The 25,604-nt window shown below is 35.4% G+C and overlaps 1 protein-coding gene across 1 annotated transcript in view; it reads left to right on the plus strand.

Moving 5' to 3' along the window:
* ATP9B (ATPase phospholipid transporting 9B (putative)) overlaps window positions 1-25,604 on the plus strand; it is a 161,772-nt gene that overhangs the window by 98,080 nt on the left and 38,088 nt on the right. Inside the window, exons 11-12 of the mRNA XM_009277184.1 lie at window positions 8,307-8,467; window positions 19,439-19,581. Coding sequence (XP_009275459.1) covers window positions 8,307-8,467; window positions 19,439-19,581 — 304 coding nt within the window. The remainder of the gene's footprint in view (window positions 1-8,306; window positions 8,468-19,438; window positions 19,582-25,604) is intronic.

A 25,604-nucleotide genomic window follows, 5' to 3' on the forward strand; every position in this document is an offset into this window, starting at 1 on the left:
GTTTCATTTTAAGCTACAAATAAAAACATGTACAACTTTTCCTTCCAAAATGCAGCTTAGACATTTTTAAAACATTTCTTCGCAGCTTGCTTACAAACAAGATTTTATAATCAAGAATAGCTAGGGACAGAGACAAAAATTTGATGGAGTCAAAATGCTCTGTCTTTTTCTTGGCTGGGATTCTGATAGCCAGAAATAAACTGGCTATATAATATAGAAATAACTTACAAATTTCCTTCTCATATTTTCTTTCTGCATTCTTAAATATTATTATATACAATTATATATTCATATTCCTTATGAATAGCATTCAGATATAAATGCTTTGAGACAAACTCTGAGATGCTTTATGATGTGTGTTTGTTTAGTTTTTTTAACCTGATTTCCTGTGGAAGAAGACCTAGGTGGTTGTGTTTGTATCTGGACCTGTGCTGAGACAGGTTGGATAATGGAGGTGAGGTATACACAGTGGAGGAGGAGGGAGATTCCAGAAGTGCTCCACCAGTAAAAGAATCGCTGCATGCTGCCAGTGGAGATCATTTTAATTCCTCCTTCAGTTTTTATTTATTCACTTGGATTTATTAGTGAATCCAATCTTCAGAAGGTTGCCTCAGTCACTTTAATCATCTATGTATTGTGTGTATCATATTACTTCAATTACACTTCCATGAAGAAAGGTTGCAGCTGTGATTTCCCTGTATTTTTATGGCATAAGCACCAACTTAATGTGTGCCACTGTTTCCTGATGAATTTTTTTTCCCAACTTCCTTGTCCCTTTTAAAATAGCAAGGTACAATGAAAAAAAAAGTCTGTAATTTACATGGAAAGAAATTTTCAAATGCACTTCTCAATTTAACCTTGAGAAAGATGGAAGAAAAAAAAACCCTGTTAACTGTCTTTAAGCTTACTGTTGTTTTGGAATAAAATTAAATGGTAAAACTTAAAGCAAGCTTAAACTTCATGGGTTCTTGGCTTCATTTATTTAATTGAATTATTAATGGAAAAATTGCCATGTGTGTTTCGATAACCTTAGCTCTGACCTCTCTTCCCCTAGCCCTGTTGTGAGATAAACTCTTTAAAAACTGTAATAATCTCTGCTAATAGCTTAGTCTAGACAGTCTATGAGGAGCTGAGTTACTAACACCTTATTTTTAATGTAGAGTAAGCAAATGTTGGATTTCGTTAGATACACGTTTTCAAGTGTTTGCTTAATTTCAAAGATGTCTTTGAAAAAGCTACAAGGTTCTCATACCATTTATGAAATCTTATTAAACATACAGTGTAACATATATAAAAACCAGAAATTCAGTCCCTGCAGTGACAAAAAGAAATGTGTGCAGCTTTCTGTATGAAAAAGTTATTTAGACCAGTCAGCTGCATGGTCTGAAGTGTAGCTATATTAGAATTTCCAAAATTTACAAAAATGAAAGAGCTAACTGTTGCAATCAATTTGTTAGGTCCCTTTTATAATTGTTTTTCTTGAAGGAAGTAGTACCTCTTACTGAGCTATTTTATTTACTTTTTTTTACATGTATCACCATTTTTAATATTTATTTATTTATTTATATAATTGCAAATGCTACCCAATAAAAACTTTGGGACCAGTTCTTCCCATGCTAGTTTTGCAGTTACTTTGGCAAAGCTAATTATTTTCATCTGTGAGAGAGTAAGCCATGTTTTTTAATCTACTGAAATTTGAAAAAATGCCATCTCCATTGAGTATGTTTTAATAATAGTGTGTAATGTGTAAAGCTGCTTAGTCTGTATTCTGACCGTTAAAAGAACGGATTACATGACAGTATGCTAGAAAAGTCTTGAATTGAATCTGGTGATGATCAAACTTAAAGAACATCTAACAAGCATTTGTAAAAGTTACAGATGAAATATAAATTTGAAGATAGTGTTTCACTGTAAAATCAAACATCTTTAAATCCTGATCTTTTTTTCCCCCAGAATTCCCTGTCTTACCAATTTTGATCAGATGCAAGGAGGACTGTGAGCGCTTAGAAACTCTGAATGTCTTCTGTATGAAATCTTGTGTACCTAGATTGTTTTAAATTGAAATAATGGTTGTCTTAAGAGTTTCTCTGTGTGAATGCTTTTGGTTGTTGAAGTCTCCAATATGATGAGTTCGCTTAGATTATTGAAGTAATTATTCTAAATGGATGGGTGGTCTTGAGAAAATGTTTTCAATTGATAGCTTCTAATAGGAGGAGGGTATGTTACTAATACAGCACAATCCCTATATGAATGCCAGAGTCTAAGGAGCCATTAACCTTTTCAGTTTCTTTATATGCTCTGTGCACATTTTTTTTTCTTGTGTATGACAAATACATAGCAAAGTTGGAGAACACATGGTCACACGGCATCTGACTACTGGCACCTTAAGGTGCAAGTCTGACTATATAAAGGTATGAGAAGTGTAACTTTTTGCTAAGAAGGAAGTATAATAGTTTCAGTATACAATCTGAATTGTTAAAGCCTTTCGAATAATTAACTCTGAACATTTCAAACTAAATGAGGTAAACGCTGTCGGCCAAGGAAGGTCACGCAGAAATACAGGTCACCCTGTAAAGGTACAGTGCTGTGCTTGGTACCGCATTACCGACAGAGAGCTTTTGAAAACGGTAGCTAGCACCAATCTTGAGCACCCTCTGCTGACCAGAACCAGACTATACATGGCATTTCTTTAACTGCCGCCAAGTCTTCTTTCTAGCCTTCAGTCAAATTAGAGCAAAATACTGAAATATCAATAACCAAATTGCAAATATCAGTAATTTGGCTTCATTGTTATATGTAAAGACTGATTCTAAAAAGAGACATCAGATCGAAGAATGTTTAGAGACATTGGGATAGTTGAGCAAACTGCAAAAGTGTTAATGAAAACCAGATTTATAGTCAACTGGATATTAAGAATGGGTCACCTTCAGTTTCTCTCATTTTGCTCTTTCGAAACGTAATGTTTTGCTACAGATATAGTAAATTGTTGGTGTTAGGATAAATCAGGACACAATTGAAAAAGAAGACACACTTAAGGTTATGAAATCTGTGGCCAGTATTTGTCAAAATGAGTGCCTTACTTCAAGCAACTGAGTTCACTATTTAAGTACAGTTGTGGATATAGCTCACTTACAGTTTTTATTATAATAGACCGCACTAGAGAGGGCTAAGCACCTCTAAAAACTTGGGGAAGACTTTCAGGTTTCACTTTTGAGTATCCAAACTCAGGTGATGTTGAGTCTAGAAAAGGCAACAATATAAAATGGACAAATAAAGGAGGCAGAGAGAAAAAAAATGTTTTGAGTCTTCGTTTCTTTTAGCATTATAGATATTACTAGCTACAAAAGGGAATTTTGTTTCTAAAATGATTAGTTTATTTCAAACATAGATATTATGCAGTTATGAATAGCTTGTTAAAGTAAAAACAGGCAAGCCAGAAGGATAATTTCAAAATGTAATAAACTTATTTTGCTTTTAAAAGCATTTAAACCTCTGTTTTTGAATATGCATCAAAACATTCAAAAAAACATTATCTCCTTGCAGCTTACTCTTCCTCCTTTGGGTGATAACCATGTATTTCTTCTTGAGTTTTAAAATATTTCTACTGTTTTAAATCTGTTTTAATCTGTTTAAATCTGCCCCTATCTGTTGGATAGGGGCTGTTTTTTGTAAGAATATAGACAAGTAATTGTAATTTGTTTCTCTGGGGATACAATCAATGCTAAATATCTAAAAATGTTTCTTGAAATCAATGTAGAATAGATGTAATTCAGTTCCATAAACCTGCAATATTAACATAATGCCAAATATTTCAGTTTGGTCAAAGTGATACTGGGTTGCATTAAAGGTAGCATGAAGGATGCATACTTTTTTTGCCAAAGGAAATACAGAAAATGTTACTGGAATCAAATAGACTATTTTCTGGTTATTACTTTTGTATGACTCCACTGAAGTGGACTAAATAATTAACGTTTATTTCAGTTTTACTAAGTCAAGTAGAACCCCAACACACCACCACGATTATTGCTCTAATTCTAAAATGAATAAAACTTGTAATAGGTTTTTAGTGCTTCAGAAAATGTTTCCAAGGTTTGTCATTGTTGCTCTTGCAGCTAAACAAGTGATTGGGATGTTTGAAAATGGATCTGAGAAAAAGCAGGGATAGGTGACTTTTTTCACTAAATGGTCACTGTATATATTTCAGTGTTTTCTTTGCTTTTCCTACCTTTGAATGTACTGCTTAAAAGAACGAGTAAGATATTGATTGAAAAGTGTAACATAATGTATGCAAGATTTGGTGGGTTTTATGTTAATCAAGACAGGCTTGTAGAGAAACATTTGTCAGACCATTACTTGAGTACAGTGAATTAAGGAAAGATGCTTCCTAAACTTGAATTCATTTGCTTTACTTGTTTTGATTCATAGTTATATTAGCTTAATGTAGTTACCTGGATTGCTGAGCAGTCAAGAATTTGAATCATAGGAATAACCTTAGAATTAGGAGACTTAACAAAGAAACACTTACAGATTCCAAAGTTGCTGTACATGTTTTTAGTGTCAAAGATTAAGGTAAACAGATAATGATGTGTCTATTTAGCCTTTAAACACAGATTAATAATCTATTATTCCTAGGGACTATAGGAAAGGTTTAACAGATTATTGAAGAAAGCCATAGGGGTTCAGATATGTGCAGCTAACTGTATATAGTAGTCTATATAAAAATTATTTTTTTATAAATGATGAAATGCTATGAATTATTTTTCTTAGGCAAAGCTTGTTTTTGTCAGCCCAAAGAAGAAAGATATATTATTTGAATTTTAGTAATTTTAAATACTTACCTTACTCTTTGTGTAGCTGTTACATGTAAGTTTAGACTAGAATTAATGAAAACATGAATAATCGACTAGTATTCAAGGTTTAATAAAGTAAAGTTCAGAGCATGTATTAAGAATAGGAAAGAAAATTTTTATGTTTATGGTGCAAATTAAGCCAAAGTCTATCTCAAACATACATACCATGAAATTTCATTGTAGTCAATATGGTGTTTGTCAGTGCAGAACCAGACTGATTACTGAAATATAATTACCTTCGTGGAGGAATTTGGTTGCGATAGTGCCTTAATACTTCAACAGTATTAAAGTAGGGCGCTTAAAAAAGGCTATTTATGACCAATTATTTCTAATGCATTTTAAACTGTAATTGAATAAAAAATGGTTGCACTAGACTATTTTGAGAAATCTTGACCATTGTGCAACATTTAATTATCAAATTTTGCATTTCAATATTCTAGAAAAAAAAAAACCTTCTCATTCTCCAAGAAATACACTTTTTATAACGTTAGAAGAATTGTTCTATTACTACAATAATAGCTTCAGAGGGTAACTTTTCCCAAAAGTTAAGCATCTAGGGCAGCAATAGCAATATTGCTGTTCATGTTCTATTTCAGTAGTCAGAAAGGTTTTTTGTTGCTTTCAACTTTTGCTAAATAAATTAAGATTTTTTTTCATAAGATAATGACTTACACCTTGTGGTCCAAAATGTGAAGTTTAGACCTTTTAATCATTCCCTCATTCAAAAATAAAGTATTTTAAAAACTTGTAGGCTTTTTTTGGTGCAAGTAGACAATGCCATACTTTTTATTGATGGTATAAGCCATTATTTTACTGAGAACCATTAGCTATTTAAAACTTCGTGCATAAATTAAAGAGGAGCTAAATGGATTTGCAGTTGTTGCCATTAGTAGCATTTTAGATTATACAGGCAATTATTGTGTTCATCACTGTACAGCAGCCCCTTTGCAAAACTATTGTGGTTGTCTTAGACATTATGTACAAATTTTCCCTTGGAGATTAAAATTTCCAGTGGTGTGTTTAATTTTGTTAACACAGTTGTTTCAAATAGAACAAATATTATGACACGTAGAAGAAAATTTGCTTTTCTAATATGGGAAATAGCAATAAATGTGGAAAATTACTCCAATTTTTAACTCATCTATTTCTTATATTGTCATAATTATTCTGGTTATGATTACTTTCAAAAGGAAAGAAATCACTTTCTTAAGATGTTATATTTTACAAATGCTTTGATAAAATCACAATGCAGTTAAAATGAAGTTTACCCACTTTTCCAATATTCAGATGAATTTTAGAGAATGTTAGTGAATTTCTACGTTAAATGTATCTGGATAATTCAACAGTGTTTCATTAGCTTGAGTGCAGAAGTTGCTAAAGTGGAAAGGCACAATATTAAACTAATTATATTTCAGTGTATTATAGTAACTAATTTTTGAGAAATGGAGAATGCATTCTATTAAAACCTACTTTCTTTGTGTGCCGCCTTGAGTAGGGTTTTGTAATTGCCTTCATTTGCTATAGTGAATGAAAATACTAAAATTTACTATGGCCAATAGTATGATCTGTATGAAAAAGGATGACATTATTAGTAACAAACCAAATGTTCTTGAGCAAGAGATTTATTGTGTGAAAATTTTTCATAAAATTCTTTATTCTCTTAATATCTCTCCAAACACATTTTTGTTGGTTTCCAAACTTAAATTCACATCTGTCTTCATCAATTAGAAAGGTATTAATGCTTTGAATTAGCGACGTATCAGTGTGCAGTGGACTAAATTTAATGTTTCTGTCCAAAAAGTGGCATTCTTTCCAAAGAAAATCTTTATTCATTTCTATTCTGGGGTGGGGTTTTTACGGGGGTCGGAGGGGGGAGCTGAGGGGAGAGATAGGCTTTCACTACCATGATGCAGGAAAAAAAAGTGTGAGGTAGTGGTTATGCATATTGCAAGACAGTGATTCTTTATTTTATTACAAAAAAAGACCAACTCTAGAAGGCCAGATTAAATCATTCCTTTCACTTTTTAATGGGATTTGGATGAATAGAGTAAAATATGCACTTTGCATTCATTGATAGCATCTTTAGGTTGAGGTAATTGAGTCTTTTTTCCCTGACTGAATGAATAATGACTTCATCTGATCCTCAGCGAGGCCTGAAACTTAGGCTGCCTTTGTCAACGCAAAAAGATCTGGGCTTTGAAACATGCTCTACTTCCCTGGCTTAATTTTTCTTCATTTTAATCCAAAAACCTATTTTTCTCAATAATTCAAGCATAAACTATGTAGTAGTTGAAGCAGCGGAAATTGCAAGATATTTGTCCTCGTTGTGCTGCTTTTTAAATGCAGCTGATAAATCAGCCGCTGTGGTCTTCAGCTGCCTGGTTCTCTAGGGAAGGGACAGCCCATGTATAAGCAAGATTGCTGGAATTTTTAAGAACTATATTTAAAGTGGTTCTTTTGCAGAATGTTTGTTATCTAAGGAAGTGTTATGTTTTGCTGGTCTTACTGGCAAGACTTGGAGATAAAAGGGGCATCTGTGACGGGGCCTAGGAAACTCTTCCTGACATAATTTTCCCACATATTTTACTGACTACAAGAACATCCCAAAAAGTGGAGTATAAATACTTAGCTTACAGCATACATTATTGAAATGGTGAGAGTCTTAGTTACATAGCTTAAAAATATTTTTTCATGAGAAACAGTGGATGAAAGATAGCCTCTCTTAATGTTTTTGCTGAAATGTTTCTAAATCAAGTACCTCTTTACTTGTGAAGAATTGAAGTTCTGTTCTACTATTTTGGTTTGAAAATGGATGTTCCACTTGATTGTTGTTTTTTATTATTATATTGAATAACTGAAAGCTTCATACAATTAAAAAATATTTCTATGAAATTAGTTCAGATTTACAGACCGGTATGGGAGTATAGTTACAGGCTACAGTACACTAGTTACATGAATGAGAAGGTAGCTCTGTTGCATTTGTCCATTGATACTTGAATCTAACAGGTTTTTGATCTTCTAGCAGTAAATGAGCAGTAGCTACCCTACAAATATAATATACAGTGCCAGTATTTTTGCTGCATGCATGACAGAAGAAAATTGTTCCTGCTCATTTGTTAATCTTTAATTGTCTTTTCTCCTTGCCCTTCTGTGTTCCTATCCTGAATCAGGGGATGGGGCAGGGATGTGTCAGGCGTAAAGGCATTCAAAAGGCCTGGCTGGGACAGTTCAGACTGGTTCTGGGAATTGTTATTGTCCTGTAACTAGGGAATATCTGTTGCATGCAAGCATAGGAACAATAATCAATTCAGTTATCAAAATGAAGTTAATTGTTACAAGTGCATGGATTTTAATAGGTAGGAATAAAAAAAGCCAATAATAGCTAATTGTTTGCACCGCAAAAATGTCAATTTAAGAAAAAGTCATGACTAACTTGATTTATACTACTTCCTCTAGGTTGGCTTGCTGGACCTGGAGTTGAATCAACTGACCAAAGCCCTGTTTTTGGCTTTAGTTGCACTATCAGTTGTTATGGTAACCTTGCAAGGATTTGTAGGCCCATGGTATCGCAACCTTTTCCGGTTCCTCCTCCTGTTTTCCTATATCATCCCGATCAGGTATGTATTAGAATGAAAGAAAAACACAGATGTCTCATATCACTGAATGTGGCTTTCCTGAAATTTATACTTGCTTCTCATTGCGAAGGAAATTGATCTTATCAGGAAGCTGAAGGAGAAGGTGCCAACAAATCTGCTGATTCTTGAAGGATCACTGTACAGAAAACAATACTGTTGTATTTTTTTTTGTATAATGTTCATCTTGCTGGAGTAATCAGGATATCTAATCCTTTACTAGCATAAATGTATTAATAAGGATACAATCTTGGTATATTTGAGAACGTGGTTCCAGGAAACATGTATTTGAATGAACTCAGGTATATTTTGGAATTTTATTTTTAATGCCTTAAATACTGAAAATATTCCATTTCTCTGGTTAAAATACAGACTTTTTACTACAATGATTAATTTAAATTGAATGGCTGAATAATGTAGGTGCGCTTTTACAATGAGAGGACTTTTAACATGTGTAACCAAGTAGAGACTTGCCCTGAATTAATTAATTCATTAAGCATGAGCACTGTATATTCAAATTGCAGATAAACTGGAACAGGAAATAATATCCATGTGTGTAATCAAGTCTTCTGTGGACACAGAAGTGAGAACACTGACTCTGAAATGAGTATTTTTCTTTGAATGGGTATTGCCTTTGCAAAATGGAAATACTCCCTCCTGTTAAAATACCCAGTGTTTAGATTAAGGTGATTGTTATTTTTAGATGCTCTCTGGAACTCTTCCATTTGAGATACGTCATTCACTAAGCCCAGTGGCTAGCCACAGAGTTAGCAGCAACTAAACCGTAGATAGGTTTAAGACCTATCCCCTCAGGTTTGCACACAATACTTAAATCCATGTAGTATAAGAAGAAAAAAACAGGAGGATTTCATTAGGTATTTTAATCTAAGCTTACATGACTTCTGTGTTACTGCGTTCACATTTTTTAAGTACGTGTCTATGTGAAGGGAACAGTATTATATTTGACCATGTGATACTCAGGAAGTACCTGTGTTAAGGTTTTATAACTTAAAGGACTTGTATTTTTATACTTCTTCTGTGTTGCAACAGCAACTGGTTCTGTTGGGAGGTTGAAGGAGAAGGTTCCACCAAATCTGCTGGGGAGTTGAAGAGATTTCATTGTAGAAACTGGTCATCTTAGAACAGTTTCCACTTCCTTTAAATGGCTCTTGTTTTTTATTTACACATTTGTGTTTCAATTTTGTGATATCTTTCTAAACACTGTCATTGTCATAACTCCCTTACTGCTTGTGTGATGCTGCTGTTCAGGTCGTGTCATCATTCGCCCCATACACACACAGCTGTTGAGTATTAAGCAACTTAGCCATGTGAAGAAGCAAAAAGTGCTGCATTCAAGTGATAAGTATTAAGTCTACATATTGCTGGAGGATGCATTTAATAATCAAAGACATGTAGGGGAAGGGAAAAATGAGCTAAGAGTATAAAGGATCGCTTGTTGGTCACTGTGTTCTTCCATAATAAACATACTAAGCCAAAACTTATTAAAATGGTTAAAAGAGATATATTTTTGTTACTGGATGCAAGAGGATTAGAAGCATATAGGTGGTGTAAGTAAATTTGGCTCTATATTGACAGTTCAACATATGCCACTGAAAAACATGTCGATTGAGCAGCTCATTTTCAACTTAAGAGTTGTTTAGTGGACTTGTGGAATAGTTCTTTTCCGAAAATAATTTCTAGGATACAGCTAATCCCATTTTTCAATTGCTTGTGGGAGATAATATACAAAGCAGAAGTATTAGAGAATGTGATTGGTTTAGTTCTGAGATGGACCATATAGTTACTCCATGGAAGATCAGACAGGAATCTATCAGAGAATGCTTTTCTCTCTAGAGATTTATCTATTTCTGTACCGACTTTTCTTCAACTCAAATCATTTGTATACAGGGTCGCTTCCCACACTGTCAGCAAAATAAACAACTCCAGTCATGCCGGTGTTCAAACATAACTACACTTTTCTTCCTGTCTTCTGGATGTTAAGCATGGAAATCACTTATTCTTTAGGCTGTATTTGGAGTGTAAACTCTTGGAGACAAAAACTACAAGACTAGTAACACTGAAGCACCAGGTGTTGTGTCCTCTCATTATTTTTAAAATGCTACATGGGGGAAAAAACGAACTTCTCACAGGTAAAGAAAATGAATGTGGGAGATCAGGATTGACTGGTAGAGGCAAAGCATATTTAAATTCATGCACACATGAAATGTGTTGGTTGATGGTTTTGGAGAATTCAGGAAGTTTCCAAATACAGAGCTTTTTTGCAGTTGTGTTTGGCTTTTTGTTTGCAGGGCAAGGGAAATTCCAGGTATGCAATAAAAATAATTTTCCATGGCCAGACATGTTTGGTGAAGATCATCAGAGGGAGGGAGCTAACTGTTAGCAGAGTTTAACCGATCTCTGGGCAGCCTCTCCTGTAATTAATAGGAAGAGGAAATTTTTTGCTCCAGGGAGCAGCTAGTTCCTTGTGATTCAGCTGCATCCTAAATACTCCTCTGGATCAATGTTGCATCACTGTGTGAACAGTATTACTGTGGGGCATGTAAGACTTCAGAGGTATAAACATAAAGCAACTGTAAAAAAAACAACCAAACAAACAAAAAAAACCCAACCAAAAACAACACAACCAAACAAAAAATACCCCAACAACCAACACCCTCCCCCACCCCACCCCCCCAAAAAAACCCAGCCCACAACATTGCCCACATTCTGTAGTGTACAAGGAATCAAGCAAAGTGGAGAAAAAGTAGTAGTAAACAAACTTTGAAAGCTTATCCCAGCTCTTAATTGGTTGTAAGTTAGAACCATTATGTGCAAAATGTTTTGAACAGCTCCGCACCCCCAGAAACGTTTGGCCCTTAAAAATTGCTCTTCTATAATTGATGTTTCTTTTCCCCCTATGGTGGAAGTATAGCCCAGGGAGCCTCCATAGGCAATCTGCCTCCCTACAAAGTTAATCTATTTGAATTTCTTAAAATTTATTGGGAAAGGAAGATAGAAAGCAAGTCCTTGACAGACTGTCCAAAACTAAATAAATCTCTCTAGGATTATGCTCACCCATTCTCGTGAGTTTTTTCCATGTTCTTAGGCTTTTTTTTCTAGTTGTCTCTAGTCAGTTTGAGATGCATTAATGCCTATCCATAGGTTCCTCCAGTGTCACTGAGACCATTTCATTACTTGTTTTAAATAAAATAATCAATGAAAATACATTCTCCATTAGCTTACAAGATCTTGTCTGACTGTGTCACCTAGTGCACATAGCAGGCTGGGGGGAGCATGTGTCCTCAGATATGTCCATGCTGCTGCTCTTTGTGATACCAGTGTGGAAGTTCTTAGGCCTGTGATGGTTCCTTTTTTTTTTTTTTAAATAGTAAGGTTCTTCTGTTGAATGTGTATATTTTTGGATTGTCTATTTTCTGAATGACAAAGGGCAGAGGGCAAAAACAGTCGCGCTAATGAAAAGTCAGCAACTCGGAGGAAGATAAGGTAAAGCTTTGTCATCATTATGCAATCTTTTACCTGGTTACCCAGTTTAACTCTATCACTGTGGTTATAGATACATTCTTTTAAATTTTATATCTTTTTAAAATCAGGCTTACATTTTTATCAGGAGAGTTTAATTTCCCTTCTGTGTGGAATTGAAGACAATTACCCTACATATTTAAAGTTCCGATACAAATCATGTAAGTCTTGAGGAGTTTTTCCTTCTTTTTTTGCAGCTACTAATTTGATCAGTTGGTTTAGTTTTAATTTTTTTGAAAGAGCTGTCAGAGAGACAGTTACCAATATTTGTATTTTTAAGTACAAGAGAATAGAAGAGACTTCAATCAATGTGGGATGCGAGGTACCTGCTCAACTACTGAGCTGAAAATCCGGGTGTGTGTATGGGTGCAGGAAAGATGATCAGGGTGTTAGAGAGCCTTGCCACAAAGCAATTCTGTCCTTTTCCCGGTATTTAGTTGTAGCATCTCTTCATCAGCTCACTTGAGCTGCCATAGTAATCAGTTCAGAAATGACAGCCAAGGCCAAAGAAAAGGCTAGCCTTGGTGACGGTACTGCACCACCAAACTGGATCCCCTCCACCACCAGGTAATGGGACTTTGTTTATTCATTGTCCAGTCTTCTTCAATGCCTTGAAAGACAAACTGAGTTGCACTTTGACTTGAGTCCTTTTGTTTGTTTGTTTGTTTTATGTTTTTCCCAAAGAAAATGTAGCCGGGAAAGTTTTTCAAGATAATTTAGGCTTAGCCAAGCAGCGTTTGGTGAAATTACTGCCTCACGTATACAGGCATGTGAATCTTGTCGCTGTACATGTTTCCACTTAGCTGTTAAGAAATGTAGAGGATTTACCGTAAAATGGTAAGGTATTGACTGGAGATCTGGTAAAAATGTGTATTGTCCAGGCTGTACATTTAGTAGCAGTTTAGAGCTGGATTGACAGGGGCTTAATCAGCCATCTTTTTAGGAGGATCCTTTAGTTTTGGTGTACGCAGAAGCTGAAATGTCTTTTGTCCTTTCCTTCAGACACCCCAAGGCTGCTGGGCACTGAGCCATTCTGCCAAAATAAGCTGTCCCAAACATCTGAAAGGAACTGCCTCGCACTTAAGTATTAAAGTTTTGGGGCACTGCCTGGCTCCCAGCTGCTTTTTTCTGGATGTTTTAGAGGAGCATTTAAAGAAAACCCTTCAAGTTATGTCAGTCTGTTTTCAGTGGGCAATGAGGAAAATACTGCTAGGAAGTCTTGTATCTGAAGTTTGTTAATATCCAATCAAATCCTGGATCATATAAATATGAAAAAGGAGGTTTTATTCAGTGTGCTTCTGTGTATTCCCGAGATCCAGGGAACTCACACCTGCACAGGACTGTAGTGTCTATCTAACAGCAGCAAGCAGCTATGCTGCTTTCAGTCATGTTGTAGTTTGTGCTGTCTGTGTTGGAGCTCTAGTCTGTACAATGTATAGATGTGAGAGAATCAGTGTATGTAGTTTCACATATACAGACAGAATATATATTAGATATATGATGTAAAGCTTTCAGTGTGGAAGAGCTAAAGAGCTACTCATAAAGTAGTTTAAGCAATCCTTATAAATGTGTATTATGCTTTTATACCATATCATGATGTATAATGCAATCTATATAGAGACTGAAAAAAATTATATGAAGCTTCTTGATATTTTGCAAACTAATTTTGACTTCTTCATGAACAGGAGCTATGGTGTGTGTGTGTCTCATGCTAAGAGTAAGTCTTACCCTGCCCAGTATGGTGCTGTACTACTGCCTGAGCTAGCTTTGTGCTTTTCTTACAATGTCTGACATTCATGCTACATAAAGAAAGCATAATCAGTTTAAAAATGACCTTTTTTTTTTTTTAAAATGTGATCTATTGCAGTAGATCTTTTTCCTTTCTAACATTGCAACATTACCTATTTGCTCCTAGTTGTTTTTCTGTTTTTAATCTAATAGTATTACAGTAAGTAATGCCAGATTTGTCTGGAATACACTAAAAATATTCATGTTTTAAAAATTATTTGTATTAGACATCTAATGTCAATATTGTTGCCATTGTATAAGACGCTTAATAAAAGAAGGCATCTGACCTGATAAATGTGAAAATAACAAAGAAACATTTTTCATAGGAAGTAATTATTGTTCTTCTGAGCTGCGTATGCTACATCTCTTGTGCCAAGGCGCTCGTTTGACATGCTTTCTATTTGTATTTTGCACTTGACTGTGTTTTCAGCCTGTAAGAAATTCATAGATTAATTTTCTCATTAATTATTCCCCATATTTCCTCCTGAGGTTTTAAGTTCTACCTATGTTACAACATCTAATTATCTGTACCTAGGTTGCATGTGGCCCTTGAAAAACTACATGTGCCACAGTCACTATAGCAATACAGGGTTGATATGCATTTTTTTGCCACACGTATTTAAGCATAAATGTTTGGGATTGAGTTCTCTTTTAAAGTTACATTCATTGCCTGGGTATTATGTAAAGTGCTGTGTGCACCTTCTTTCATTTCCTTTTATATGCTTACATAATAGACAAAATTTAGAAAAATTAGTCCAAGAGAACTAGTGAGACCAATTATGAAGCAAACAAGAACACAGATCTGAGGCTTTTCTTGGGAGTTTCAGACAGCAGAGAAAACTAAATAAATTTATGTAGTGGGCTAAACACAGAAGTAATATATTATTCAAATTTCCTCTCCAAATAAATTATGGGAGAAGGGGAATTAGGGGAAATTAAAGGGGTGAGCTGTGGGTTGATTTTTATTTATTTAGAAGTTGATAGAATATTGTGTTTAAAAGGAGTAATTTCTGTTTTGTTCTATTTTTATTTGGTTAGTGTCAGTTAATAGAAGTTGTCAGGCTCCAAAAATCACTTTCTGTAAAGATTTAACTTTCCAGGCATGTTGAAGTTAAAACGCTTTTGGTTGTTTCTTGACCAATAATTTAAAAATTATTCCATATTCTTTTCTGTGACTAGTTTGTGGCTGGGGGGAGCAGGAAGGGATATGGGAAGGTTAGGAGATATAGCCATAGGGGATTGGGTACAGTTTCGGGTACTAACGTACCCAAATATGATCTTCAGTATTTCACTTAGAAAGAAGTCCTGAAAATAAAAAAACTACATCTCTAACTCATTTATTTTTAAAATTGGATACCACTACGGGTACTCATACTGTATCTGGAGTTTTGGCAGGGCTTTGTTTTTTACTACAAAACTTCTGCTTATATAAAAAACTGCTCAGGAAGTTTTTCCTGCCTGCCAAAGCTCAAATAAAACTGTCATATGATTTTAATTCAAACTCATACTTGAATTTTATTAAGTACGGTATCACTTTGTTCACAAAATTGTCTTTGCTAACTGCATTAGGTCTTGATTGCTTTTCACTGAGTCGTGAAAGGCAGAATGTTTCTGGAGTTTCTAAATATATTTGGAACTGCTCAGGAAGTTTTTCCTGCCTGCCAAAGCTCAAATAAAACTGTCATATGATTTTAATTCAAACTCATACTTGAATTTTATTAAGTACGGTATCACTTTGTTCACAAAATTGTCTTTGCTAACTGCATTAGGTCTTGATTGCTTTTCACTGAGTCGTGAAAGGCAGAATGTTTCTGGAGTTTCTAAATATATTTGTCTGAAACTTTCTCAGTAAAGGCCCTTGCTTATTGGCAAATTTGTCCATTTTGACTAAAAAACAAAATCAGAAATCTTTACAAGAGGGCCTAATGTCACTACCATTTGGGGAAAAATGAAATTTAGAAGTCCTGTAAATATGAATTTCTTTAATCTAAAACACTACTGATGTTTTTGAGGGAATAAAAGCAAAAGTATCTGGTTTTAACTTGTAGTAAAAAGCAGTGTGGATTCTGAAATGTTGTGTAATTGATGTGTTCTGAAGCTGAATTGCAGAGGGATGCCACCCTGGCCGTTAGTGGAATAAATCCCCAAGTTGGATAAAAGTTGGCTTAGGTTTGCCTGCTCTAGGGTAACTAGTGCTGAGGTTGAGACACAAGAAACTTCATGCTATTATGTTCACTAAATATGCTCATTCTCTGCAACAGCCTTCAAGTACCTATATTAACATACTGTGTCTAAAGATTGCATGTTAATTGGTTTGCTAAAAATTAGTGTTGCTGATGCAAGTTGCTAATGCTACATATGATGCTGTTCTGTGCATTTTCATTAATAACTGATATATATGGAGTCTTTTAAATTGAATGAAATTGAGAAGCATTTAAAAATTGGTGAATTTAAAATGGTTTTGTTTATACAATGAGGTTTCTTAAAGTCCACAAAGGATTTATGAGAAATGATAGCTAATATTGTCAGGCACTGAAAGAAGCTTGGTGTTGAGTAAGTGTAGTATCTCCTTGTTTTATTGTGTAAAAATTCGTGGACTTTTCAGTCAAGTATTTCTATCTGTTCCTGTGAAGCTCTGTTGGAGACATTTCTAGTTTCGAAAGCAAACTCAGTATTAATAAGCCTCCATCATTTTTAGTGATATGGCAGTGTCTGTAATGTGCTAGGTGATAGCTACAATGATTTCAAAAAACATTTCCTCGAAGACAACAAGCACCAAGTGAAGGAAGTCAGAGAAAGATAACAGTGTACAGATGTTAGGTGCATTTTTAGTATTAATTCTATAGCCCTCATTTTTTGTTTTTTATTCCTGTTTAATTATTTATGCATCTTAACAATTAAAGCATGTACCCAATATCTCCCTGTGTGCCAGAAAGCTGTCTTGGACTGTAGTAGTCACTGGGGAGATGTTTTTTCTCTAGAGGCCAGTGGTGCCAGCTTTCTATTAGGTCCATCAGCATAAAGGGGGTACACTCTGTTCCACTTAGCAGTGCATGCTGGAAAGCTAGGGTAATTCCTAAAATGCCTCGATGCTTTGAAATACAGATTTCTTCTCACCGCTCAGCAAGAGAACCTGTCTTTTTTTTCCTTCCCTTTTTTTTCCTTACCTTTAAATTGTATTTAAGTGAGATCATAATTAAATGCATATAGAGAGTGTTTAGAACATCAAAACCAGGTAACGCACATGCTTATAAAAGATGCAGGTGAAGATATGAACTGCACTTCAACTTTGAGAGACTTTTCTGATTTAATCTTACTGAAGTACAGTTTTTCCTGTCTGGATGACTTTGTAGGTCTCCATTGGTAGAGCAGCCATGTGGATTTCTCTCTGTGTGCCATATACCTGGGATTGCAGGTCTTAAATAGAGCTTTCATTGCAGAATTCCTGTCTCGGTAGCCCAGGCAGAAAAAAATATTTATAGCCCAAATGCCTGTATGAAGTGGGGTGATGAGCAGCTTTCATCCTTCACTTACTCTACTTACTCCGGGCTAGAGCAAATATCTAGCTGTTCTTAAATAAAGTGTGTGTGCTGGTGTTTCTCTTCTCAAGCTAGACAGCATCCTTTGTACTTGACTAGCTAACTAGCAGGTTCTCACCCCTAAGAGGAGTAAATCTTTTGCTGTTCCTTCTGTTGACTAACGCATATCTCAGTGCGAAGTGTGTTACATTGGTTCTTATATTCTCTGTAACTCTGCAAGACGTACATAATGCAAGTACTGGTTGCTGAGTACTGGCTCTGGAATGAGTAAGACAGGGCCAGTGTGAGGCAAGTGACTTCCAGTATTTTTCTGCTTGTTATACTGTAGCATTTTCAATAAAAAGAATATGGTAGAGTCCTTCTTCTGTTGTCTGTCTTAATTTTTTATGTATTTGTGTGTCTGAAGACAGCTGAAGTTAGGTATGATACTGCAAACCTAATTGGGGTGTATCACCAGGTAGAAGGATGGTTTCCTGCTGCTTCTGATTTTAATGGGAAAATAAGAGCTAGGTAAAGAACAAAATACCATCTTGAATGGTCAAGAATCTTGTATCAAAAAGACTTGTTTCTTTTGTGCTGGCACATGCGTTGTCGTATGCTGTACAAATTCAGGAAGAAGGGGATGTGGAATAAACTGAATTTTTTTTCAGCGTGTGTTGAAATTTCAGAATTTTCAGGTTAAATGCATCTCTTCTTTATGGGATATTGCAGTTTGTCACTCACTGTTCCCTCCACTGTTACCTCAGGTAATTCAAAATCAGTCTGTCGCTGTGATTGCAAGAGGACAGATGAAAACTGTGGTTGCTGTTTTGGTTATGCTGTAAAGCAGCACTTCAGGACTGTTAAAAAAGGTCTGAAGTGCATTAGTATTTTGACCTTGATATATACCTCTGAACAATTTTAAGAGTCATGTTACTGTAAACCTGTTACTAAACTTGGGACTCCAAGTCCTTTGTCCTGGGCAAATTAGCTACAAATAGTTCACGTAGCCACTATCCTAGCTGTTTTTTCAGTATTTCTGTTAGAGCAGAGTCAACAGAAATGAACACGTGCCTATTCCTTAGTCACTGTTCCTCTGACATGGTAGCAGGAACATGGTGAATAGTTAAGGGAAAGTAGCATTTTAAAGTTTTAGAACAAGGTGGCATGGAGTTTTGAGTTGGAGAATTTAATTTTGGGGAAGAGCAATGTGATTAAAGTTATCTTTGACCAGCATGAGTGAAGACTTTTTTTATTATAATATAGGGAACACAAGGTGCAAGGGCAGTTAATTCTTGTATGATGTAGACATGGAAGTATTAACAAATAAATATGCAGACACTGAGTGAACTGGAAAAAATACTTTTGATTTTGCACTTCTATGTATAATCAGTAAAACTTGCTGCAAATTACAATTTCTAGTACAGAGCTACCCAAAGGTTCCTTATTGCTGCTGGCAGTAGCAACTCCAGCCCACATGCTATCACATGAGGGTGCGTTTCGCTGCTTGGGCACTATTCTCTTTTTGCAATAGAGAGCCTCTCTAACTACATTTTGGGGAGGACAGCAACATTGTTGATTGGTTGTGGTGGGAAAGAGAAGTTGACAAATATAGTTGTACTTTCCTGAAGAAAAAAATAGGGTTTTTTTAAAAAAACAGTGACTTGAAGAGGTACAAAAATTTGTACTTTCATGTCATAAAGAAAACATAGGTGTTGGGTTGGGTTTTTTTAACAGATAAAAACTATGACTTGAATAGCGATCTGGTCTTGTTGATAAAGTGTATATAGTATTCTCGTCTGTATAAGTGTAGTAATGTAATTATGTCAAGAATCTCCACAAAGTGTTGCAATCTGTCTCATGCAGAAGGCATGGTATTGCATTTGTTTGTATTGCAGTAGCTTCTAAAATCTGGGATGGAGCCTGAATTTCTACTGTGATATGTACTCTACAAACACATAAAAGTGTTGTTCCAAAACTTTTGTTGCATATAGTTTTAAGATTATTTTTCTCTAGGTATCCTAAAACGAGCTTCTACTTTTATTTTTATGGTTATAACTTTCACTTTGCCTAATATTCACACTGATTATGGTATAAATTTCCTTTGCAGTTTACGTGTGAACTTGGACATGGGTAAGGCAGCCTATGGGTGGATGATTATGAAAGATGACAATATTCCTGGAACAGTTGTTCGAACTAGCACCATACCAGAAGAGTTGGGACGATTAGTTTATTTACTAACGGATAAAACAGGTATATCAGGTTACAATTCTGAAATATGATGACTTTTATAAAATTTCTAAATTTTATTCTATATTTGAATATGTTAATGTAAGAGTAGATTTAGACTACTGATTTTTATTTTTCAGTAAAATTTTAAGCATGTGCTTGAGGACTTTGTACCAGTACCAATAGGCTTAGGGAGGCCGGTACTTATATGTGGAAGTCAGTATTTGCTAGTAATCTGATGTATTCCAGTGGGAACACTCCTGCTATAGTAACAGGACATTGGATAGCATTAGTAAGAGTACCATATATCTTACTTTGAAGAGACTCTGGATTAGCACTCAGGATGCTGTTTTATTCTGCGTCTCACTTGTACTCCAGTGTTGTATGATAGTAACAGTTACGAATGGCCTTCAAGAGAGCAAGTCGTTTCCAAAACAAGTCATAAGATCAGCCTCCAAAATGACATCTGTTATCCCCACAAAGTTAGTTGCTCTTTATGTTACAAAGACCAGTTCTAGAGCTGCTGTATGGTTTCATCTTCATAACTGTAACCTGTTACTATGCCTGACCTGGTATACTGGAAAAGCCAACCCTTACCAGGATCAGAAGGTAGGTAAGCGTGTGAAGAATTAATAGCTTGCTCTATGCTGCTGTCTGCCATTATGACTGAAACTTGTTACAATCTTACCATGCTCTTACTTCTAGATGTATTTAAGGAATCTTAAAAGTTTATTTCGGAAAATATCATGATAAATAACAAGTTAAATTCTGTAGCAAATACAGTATTTCTTCTCCTTTATTGGTTCTTTCCGAGATTGAATAAATCAATTCTGGTAGACATACTGTTTTTTTAAGAAGCTGAACTTTTGAACTGAGAAAGTGGTTTCTCAAGCAGCTGAAGAAATTTTTTAGTGAATTTAAGTAAAATATAGTTCAAAATGGTGAGAAAGTGTTGGGGGGGGGGGGCAGGGGTTGGCCTCTGTTATACTGTTCAGAAAGCATAATACACAGTTTACATCTCTTTCTGCTTGAAATAGTTCCATGTTCCCTCCCATGCTGAACACTTCCATTACTGCATATTTTGAAATTAAATGTAAATTTAATATATTGTCACATTCTCAAAACACACTTTCTTTTTTTTTTCCTATAGGTACATATGTTACCCTATACACTTCTGAATGCTGTTCTTCTGTTTCATAAAAGATAGACAACTGCCACCTTCTTTCTTAGCATGTAGAAAAGTCTATTGCTAATTATAGTGTACTAATTCTTCAAAGCAAGTGAACAATTCTTCTTTTAACAAGTTTTATTTCAGTTAGCTAATGATTTGTATGCTATTTGAAACTGCTTATTGATTTTAATTGCACCCTTCATCATGATAATTTGTGTAACTTTAAGAGTGCTGTCTCATCGAAGGCTTGAAATATGTAATTTACAGCATACATTTGGAAAGAGGGAAGTATTTTCAAAAATAATGAATTTTCAAAACAATGCAGTAGAGTTCATTCGCCCAAAGCACTACTTTATAAGCAAAACCAATGCCTACTACTTAAACTTTTCTGATAGGGAATCCAGTTACCATACCAAACTGGAAATGCGGTTTAAGTGTTAAGATATTCTGCTTACAGTTAGACTGCACTGAAAATTTTAAGAGGCTTGCTAAATAAAATGTTCATTCACCCAACTCCTACAACGCAGGAATTATGTTCTGACTCTGGTGACCACTTCATATTCTGAGGCACAAGGATCAGTGTACTGTCTTCTTTTCCTCAAGCTGTATGTACCTACTATCCTGTTTGAGAAGTAGAAGATTGTTTGAAAAAGAAAAAAAAAGCTGGTGCAGTTCTATTTCTAGAAAGACAACCAATACACTTAATACAACAGTAATTAAAAAGTTTTTTCTCCTTGAAAAAAAAAAATATTTTTTTGGCAACATAAAATGTAGTGATACTGGGTTTTTCAAAGCAAAAGTACTGTGTTACATCTATAAAGCTTTGAAAGGATACATTTTATTGACTTGCATATTTGGGGGGTTTTTAACCCACATCATGCCACTTGCAATCACAGTAGTTCTGTTTAATTTTAAGAAGCAGCACTTGTATTCTGGCCTTTCAGAGCGCATACTTAAAGGGGGCTAAATAGACAAATGTTAAAAGGCTTTTACCAGCAAATGTGTTCGTGTAGTTTGGAAGATTGCTAGCATTCAACCTCAAAGGCTTTTCAGAGCACTGAAGTCTACCGAGTTCTGGAGGAAGGTCTGAATCTGTAAGTTAATGATGTAAAGATGAAAATAAAAGCAGTATTCTAGGGCAGTAGTTCCAAATATTTTGGACTAACAGTCAGCAGTTGCACCCTATGCGTTTTTATCCAAGCGTTAGCTGAAAGCTGATGTAAGTGAAAATAAGCCTGGAGTCCAGCAGACGTCACCAGCTTCAGAACACTGACCATGGCCTTGCAGACCACGCTGTTCAGATCGTGATGGGAAACACTGCTCAATTTTATTAGTGTTAAATGCCCTGCAAATTTTAAACTGGTTTTAATTCTGGACAAACGTGTAGCCAATGTACCTTTTACCCGAGTATATCGGTAGCTGCTTCCAGTTTCCTTTCCTGAATACATTTGGTCTCATTCTGCATTTGTTTTAGATAGTGAACAGAGTCTGTACAGTTAATCAATGATTGCCATTGCATGGTTATGCACTGCTCATGAGACCTGGCTGCAGTACAGTCTCACTTGAATTTTCAGTTCTGGTCATATAAACCAGTTGATTCTGTTCCTCTGCCCACTTAAGGCTTGGCTGTCAGAGGAGAAAGAGACCCAGTTTTGTAGCTATCTGTCCAAGTGGGTGCTACTAAAAAGCAGGACTAAAAGGCTGGTGTAGTTAAATGTAAACGGGTGAAGTTTTTCTCAATATTGAAAATGAAAGGCAATCCAGAGAACCGTGTGCAAAAATCTTACATTGTGGTCCAAGCTTCACTGGAAATGATTGAGAATTAGTTGTTGAGTCTAAGGAGCATTGCATTACTAACATAATTGCAAGGTAGTCCTTTGTATGATTGTAAATTGGGTTTGTGCTTCATCAATAAGCTTTTTGACAAGAAGCGTCCATCACAGTGGCTCTCTCATTTGCCACAGTAGAATAGAAAATGAAGTATCCCAATAATTGCATTATAGTTTCCTTATTGTGGGACAAGAAAGCAATGTGGTATAATTAGGTTTGATTGGAGTGCATGTTTCCGGTAAGATCTGAAATTAATGATGTTGCTATAGTGACACATCTGCGGCCACCAGTGCGTGAAACATAAAGTAATTCATTCGACAAGAGAAGACATCTGTTAACTGCAAGGATGCAGAGCATATTGACACTGACCAGAAATACTAGACGTTATGTGATAAATGAACAAATGATGCTGAAACAGGAGGACAGATAATTTGTACTTAATCTGCTGGGAGAACTTTAATCTTCTCACTGGTTGCATTTGACAATGCCATTGTTTAAAGAACAATGCTGCAGAGAACTCATAAATTTTAAAACTTAACTCAGGGTGCAGCCTATTAAAGCAATACATTAATTCCTTTGTTAGGGAGTTTTTATCTTCATGTAGAACAAAGCCATTACTAAAAACACCCACTAAAACAACAGGTTTTTTAGGACTCACATTTTAATTATAGCATCCATTACCCAAAACGCCATGTTGTTTGGACTTGAATCACATATAAGTTTGACAGAAAGGCGTCATCCGTTATGGTGGGGGGGAGGGGGCAGTTACAGGGGGGAGCGGTTTCCAGCATTTTCCAAGGGCAGCTGAGCATGATATCTCATCCTCTCCAGGGTACAAAAAGATTCTGATTGTGAAAGAAAAATAAAGATGCTCAGCAATATTTATTGAACATTTTTGTTGCTTAGGATGTGGGATGGCAAACCTTCTGCTGTTCACGACAACTACCAGAGTATTCAGCTGAAACAAACGTGTACAGTCTTCCAAGCATAGTTATTTACTAATGCATACATTTGTATTTGAGTTATGTAATTAACATTTTAGCGGGTGTTTGGACCAAATGAGATACTTAACAGATATAATAGTTGAACAGATGCATAGAGCAATGGGATTCTTGATTTTTCTGGGAAAGCCTTGTGTTAGAGGTTGGCGTATATGGGCTTTTTCATTAAATGTGACTAATGTAATGTACTACTAGAACAATGAATTTCAGTAATTGTTTCTGAAAATTAATCTTTTAAGGTATACTTTAATTGAGTCTTTATGTGTTCAACACAAGCTACCACAGAGAAAGAGTAATTAAAAAAAAATGCTGATGGAATAACATCTCCTCACTTCACTTTGATGGATATATATTCACACTATTGCCCTTACACTTCCTCTACCTCTGATTTTTAGTACCGCTAAGGTTGCAGGGTGACTAGAGCAGACTAGGAATGGAAAGTTTTGATGGAGAGATCCTACAGGAAGCCTCCAGACATGCACTCAAAGTAGATCAGTCAAAGGAATCCTTACTTTGTGGCTTCTGTTGGACTCTCATCGACTGAAAATACACGGTGCATCCAAGGAGTATGGATGTTGCTCTTGGATATTGCTATCATTCTTGTGGGAGGCAGAAGGTGCAGAGGAAATAGCTGCTGCTATTCATAACTGTGTTAACTGTTACCTCTACTGTTACTTTCTGCCCAGGAAAGAATAAACACATCTCAGCTCTCTTTGTCTTTGCCCTCATTCTTAATGAGTTGTACTGGGGTTTGTTTGGTTTTAGGTTTTGTGGTGGTTATGTTTATGGCCAGTTCGTAAGTGGAGCAGCTGAGTGAGCAAACATATTCTATATATGTGATTACCGTGGGGTTCTCTTTCATTTTCTTTTTACATTCTATACCACGTTATATTTTTTCCAGGGTTCGTAGAAAGAATTTGCGTCTCCAGGTTGTTGCCAACAGTCTAGTTAAGAGCGTTGAGCCCGCTTTCCCTTGAAGTTTCCATAGGTCACATTTACACTGACTTTTTATCTGTTCAAGCAAATAGCTCAAAGTACTCATCTTTTATGAAAAGTTACTCTCTGTTTCTCACAAAGTTATTAATTCTTCTGCTGTACATATTTTCTTGCTTTTTTGCTTTGGCCTTTTTAGATTGTTGATATTGGTCCAAATTACCATCTAGTAATATAGGATCAGAAAGATCTGCATCTGCTTCTCAAAAACAAAATAAAAACACTCTACTGCTTTGTTGTGAATCACATCTGTTGCCACCCAGGGAATGATGCCTTCAGGACTTTTTCCTTAGAAATTAATTTCCTCTTTGCCTGCTTTACTCTGTGTTTAATGATACAATTGTAGGCAAAAAAAAAAAAAAAAGCTCTTGGCTTCATTTAAGAACATACTAAATTTTTCTTTGGCAATTGTATACTAACTTTTTGTCAGGATATTTTCCTTGTGTGGTACCTGCATTACAGAGCAAAGTTTAAGAATGTAGAATAGTAGTAGTAGATCATATATTGACTAGCATAATTTCTGGAAGCTTTTCTAAAATAAGCTTTTTTTATCTAATAACTCTTCATATTAGCAATGTCCTGAAAGCGTGGAATTGATAAGTAGGTCTTGAAAAAGTAGTATAAAAAAGAGGAAGCTCTTTCACTGTTCTTTAGTCTGCTCAAGGTGATAAGTACTAGAGAGCTCAGTTTTGGGTTGTTTATCATTCCTAAAGTGGGCTATATTAGAAAATCTACCTCTAGATATTTGAAGGGCTTGCATTTTGGGGCATAAAGTAAAAGGTGTGTTGTTTTGTCAAGGTGTATTAGTCTTCAACTAAAAGACTACAATTTAAGACACAACTGCTTGCTTTTAGTCTGCTCAAGGTGATAAGTACTAGAGAGCTCAGTTTTGGGTTGTTTATCATTCCTAAAGTGGGCTATATTAGAAAATCTACCTCTAGATATTTGAAGGGCTTGCATTTTGGGGCATAAAGTAAAAGGTGTGTTGTTTTGTCAAGGTGTATTAGTCTTCAACTAAAAGACTACAATTTAAGACACAACTGCTTGCTAAA

Source organism: Aptenodytes forsteri, unplaced genomic scaffold (genome assembly GCF_000699145.1).
Source record: "Aptenodytes forsteri isolate BGI_AS27 unplaced genomic scaffold, ASM69914v1 Scaffold338, whole genome shotgun sequence".
Classification (NCBI taxonomy): domain Eukaryota; kingdom Metazoa; phylum Chordata; class Aves; order Sphenisciformes; family Spheniscidae; genus Aptenodytes; species Aptenodytes forsteri.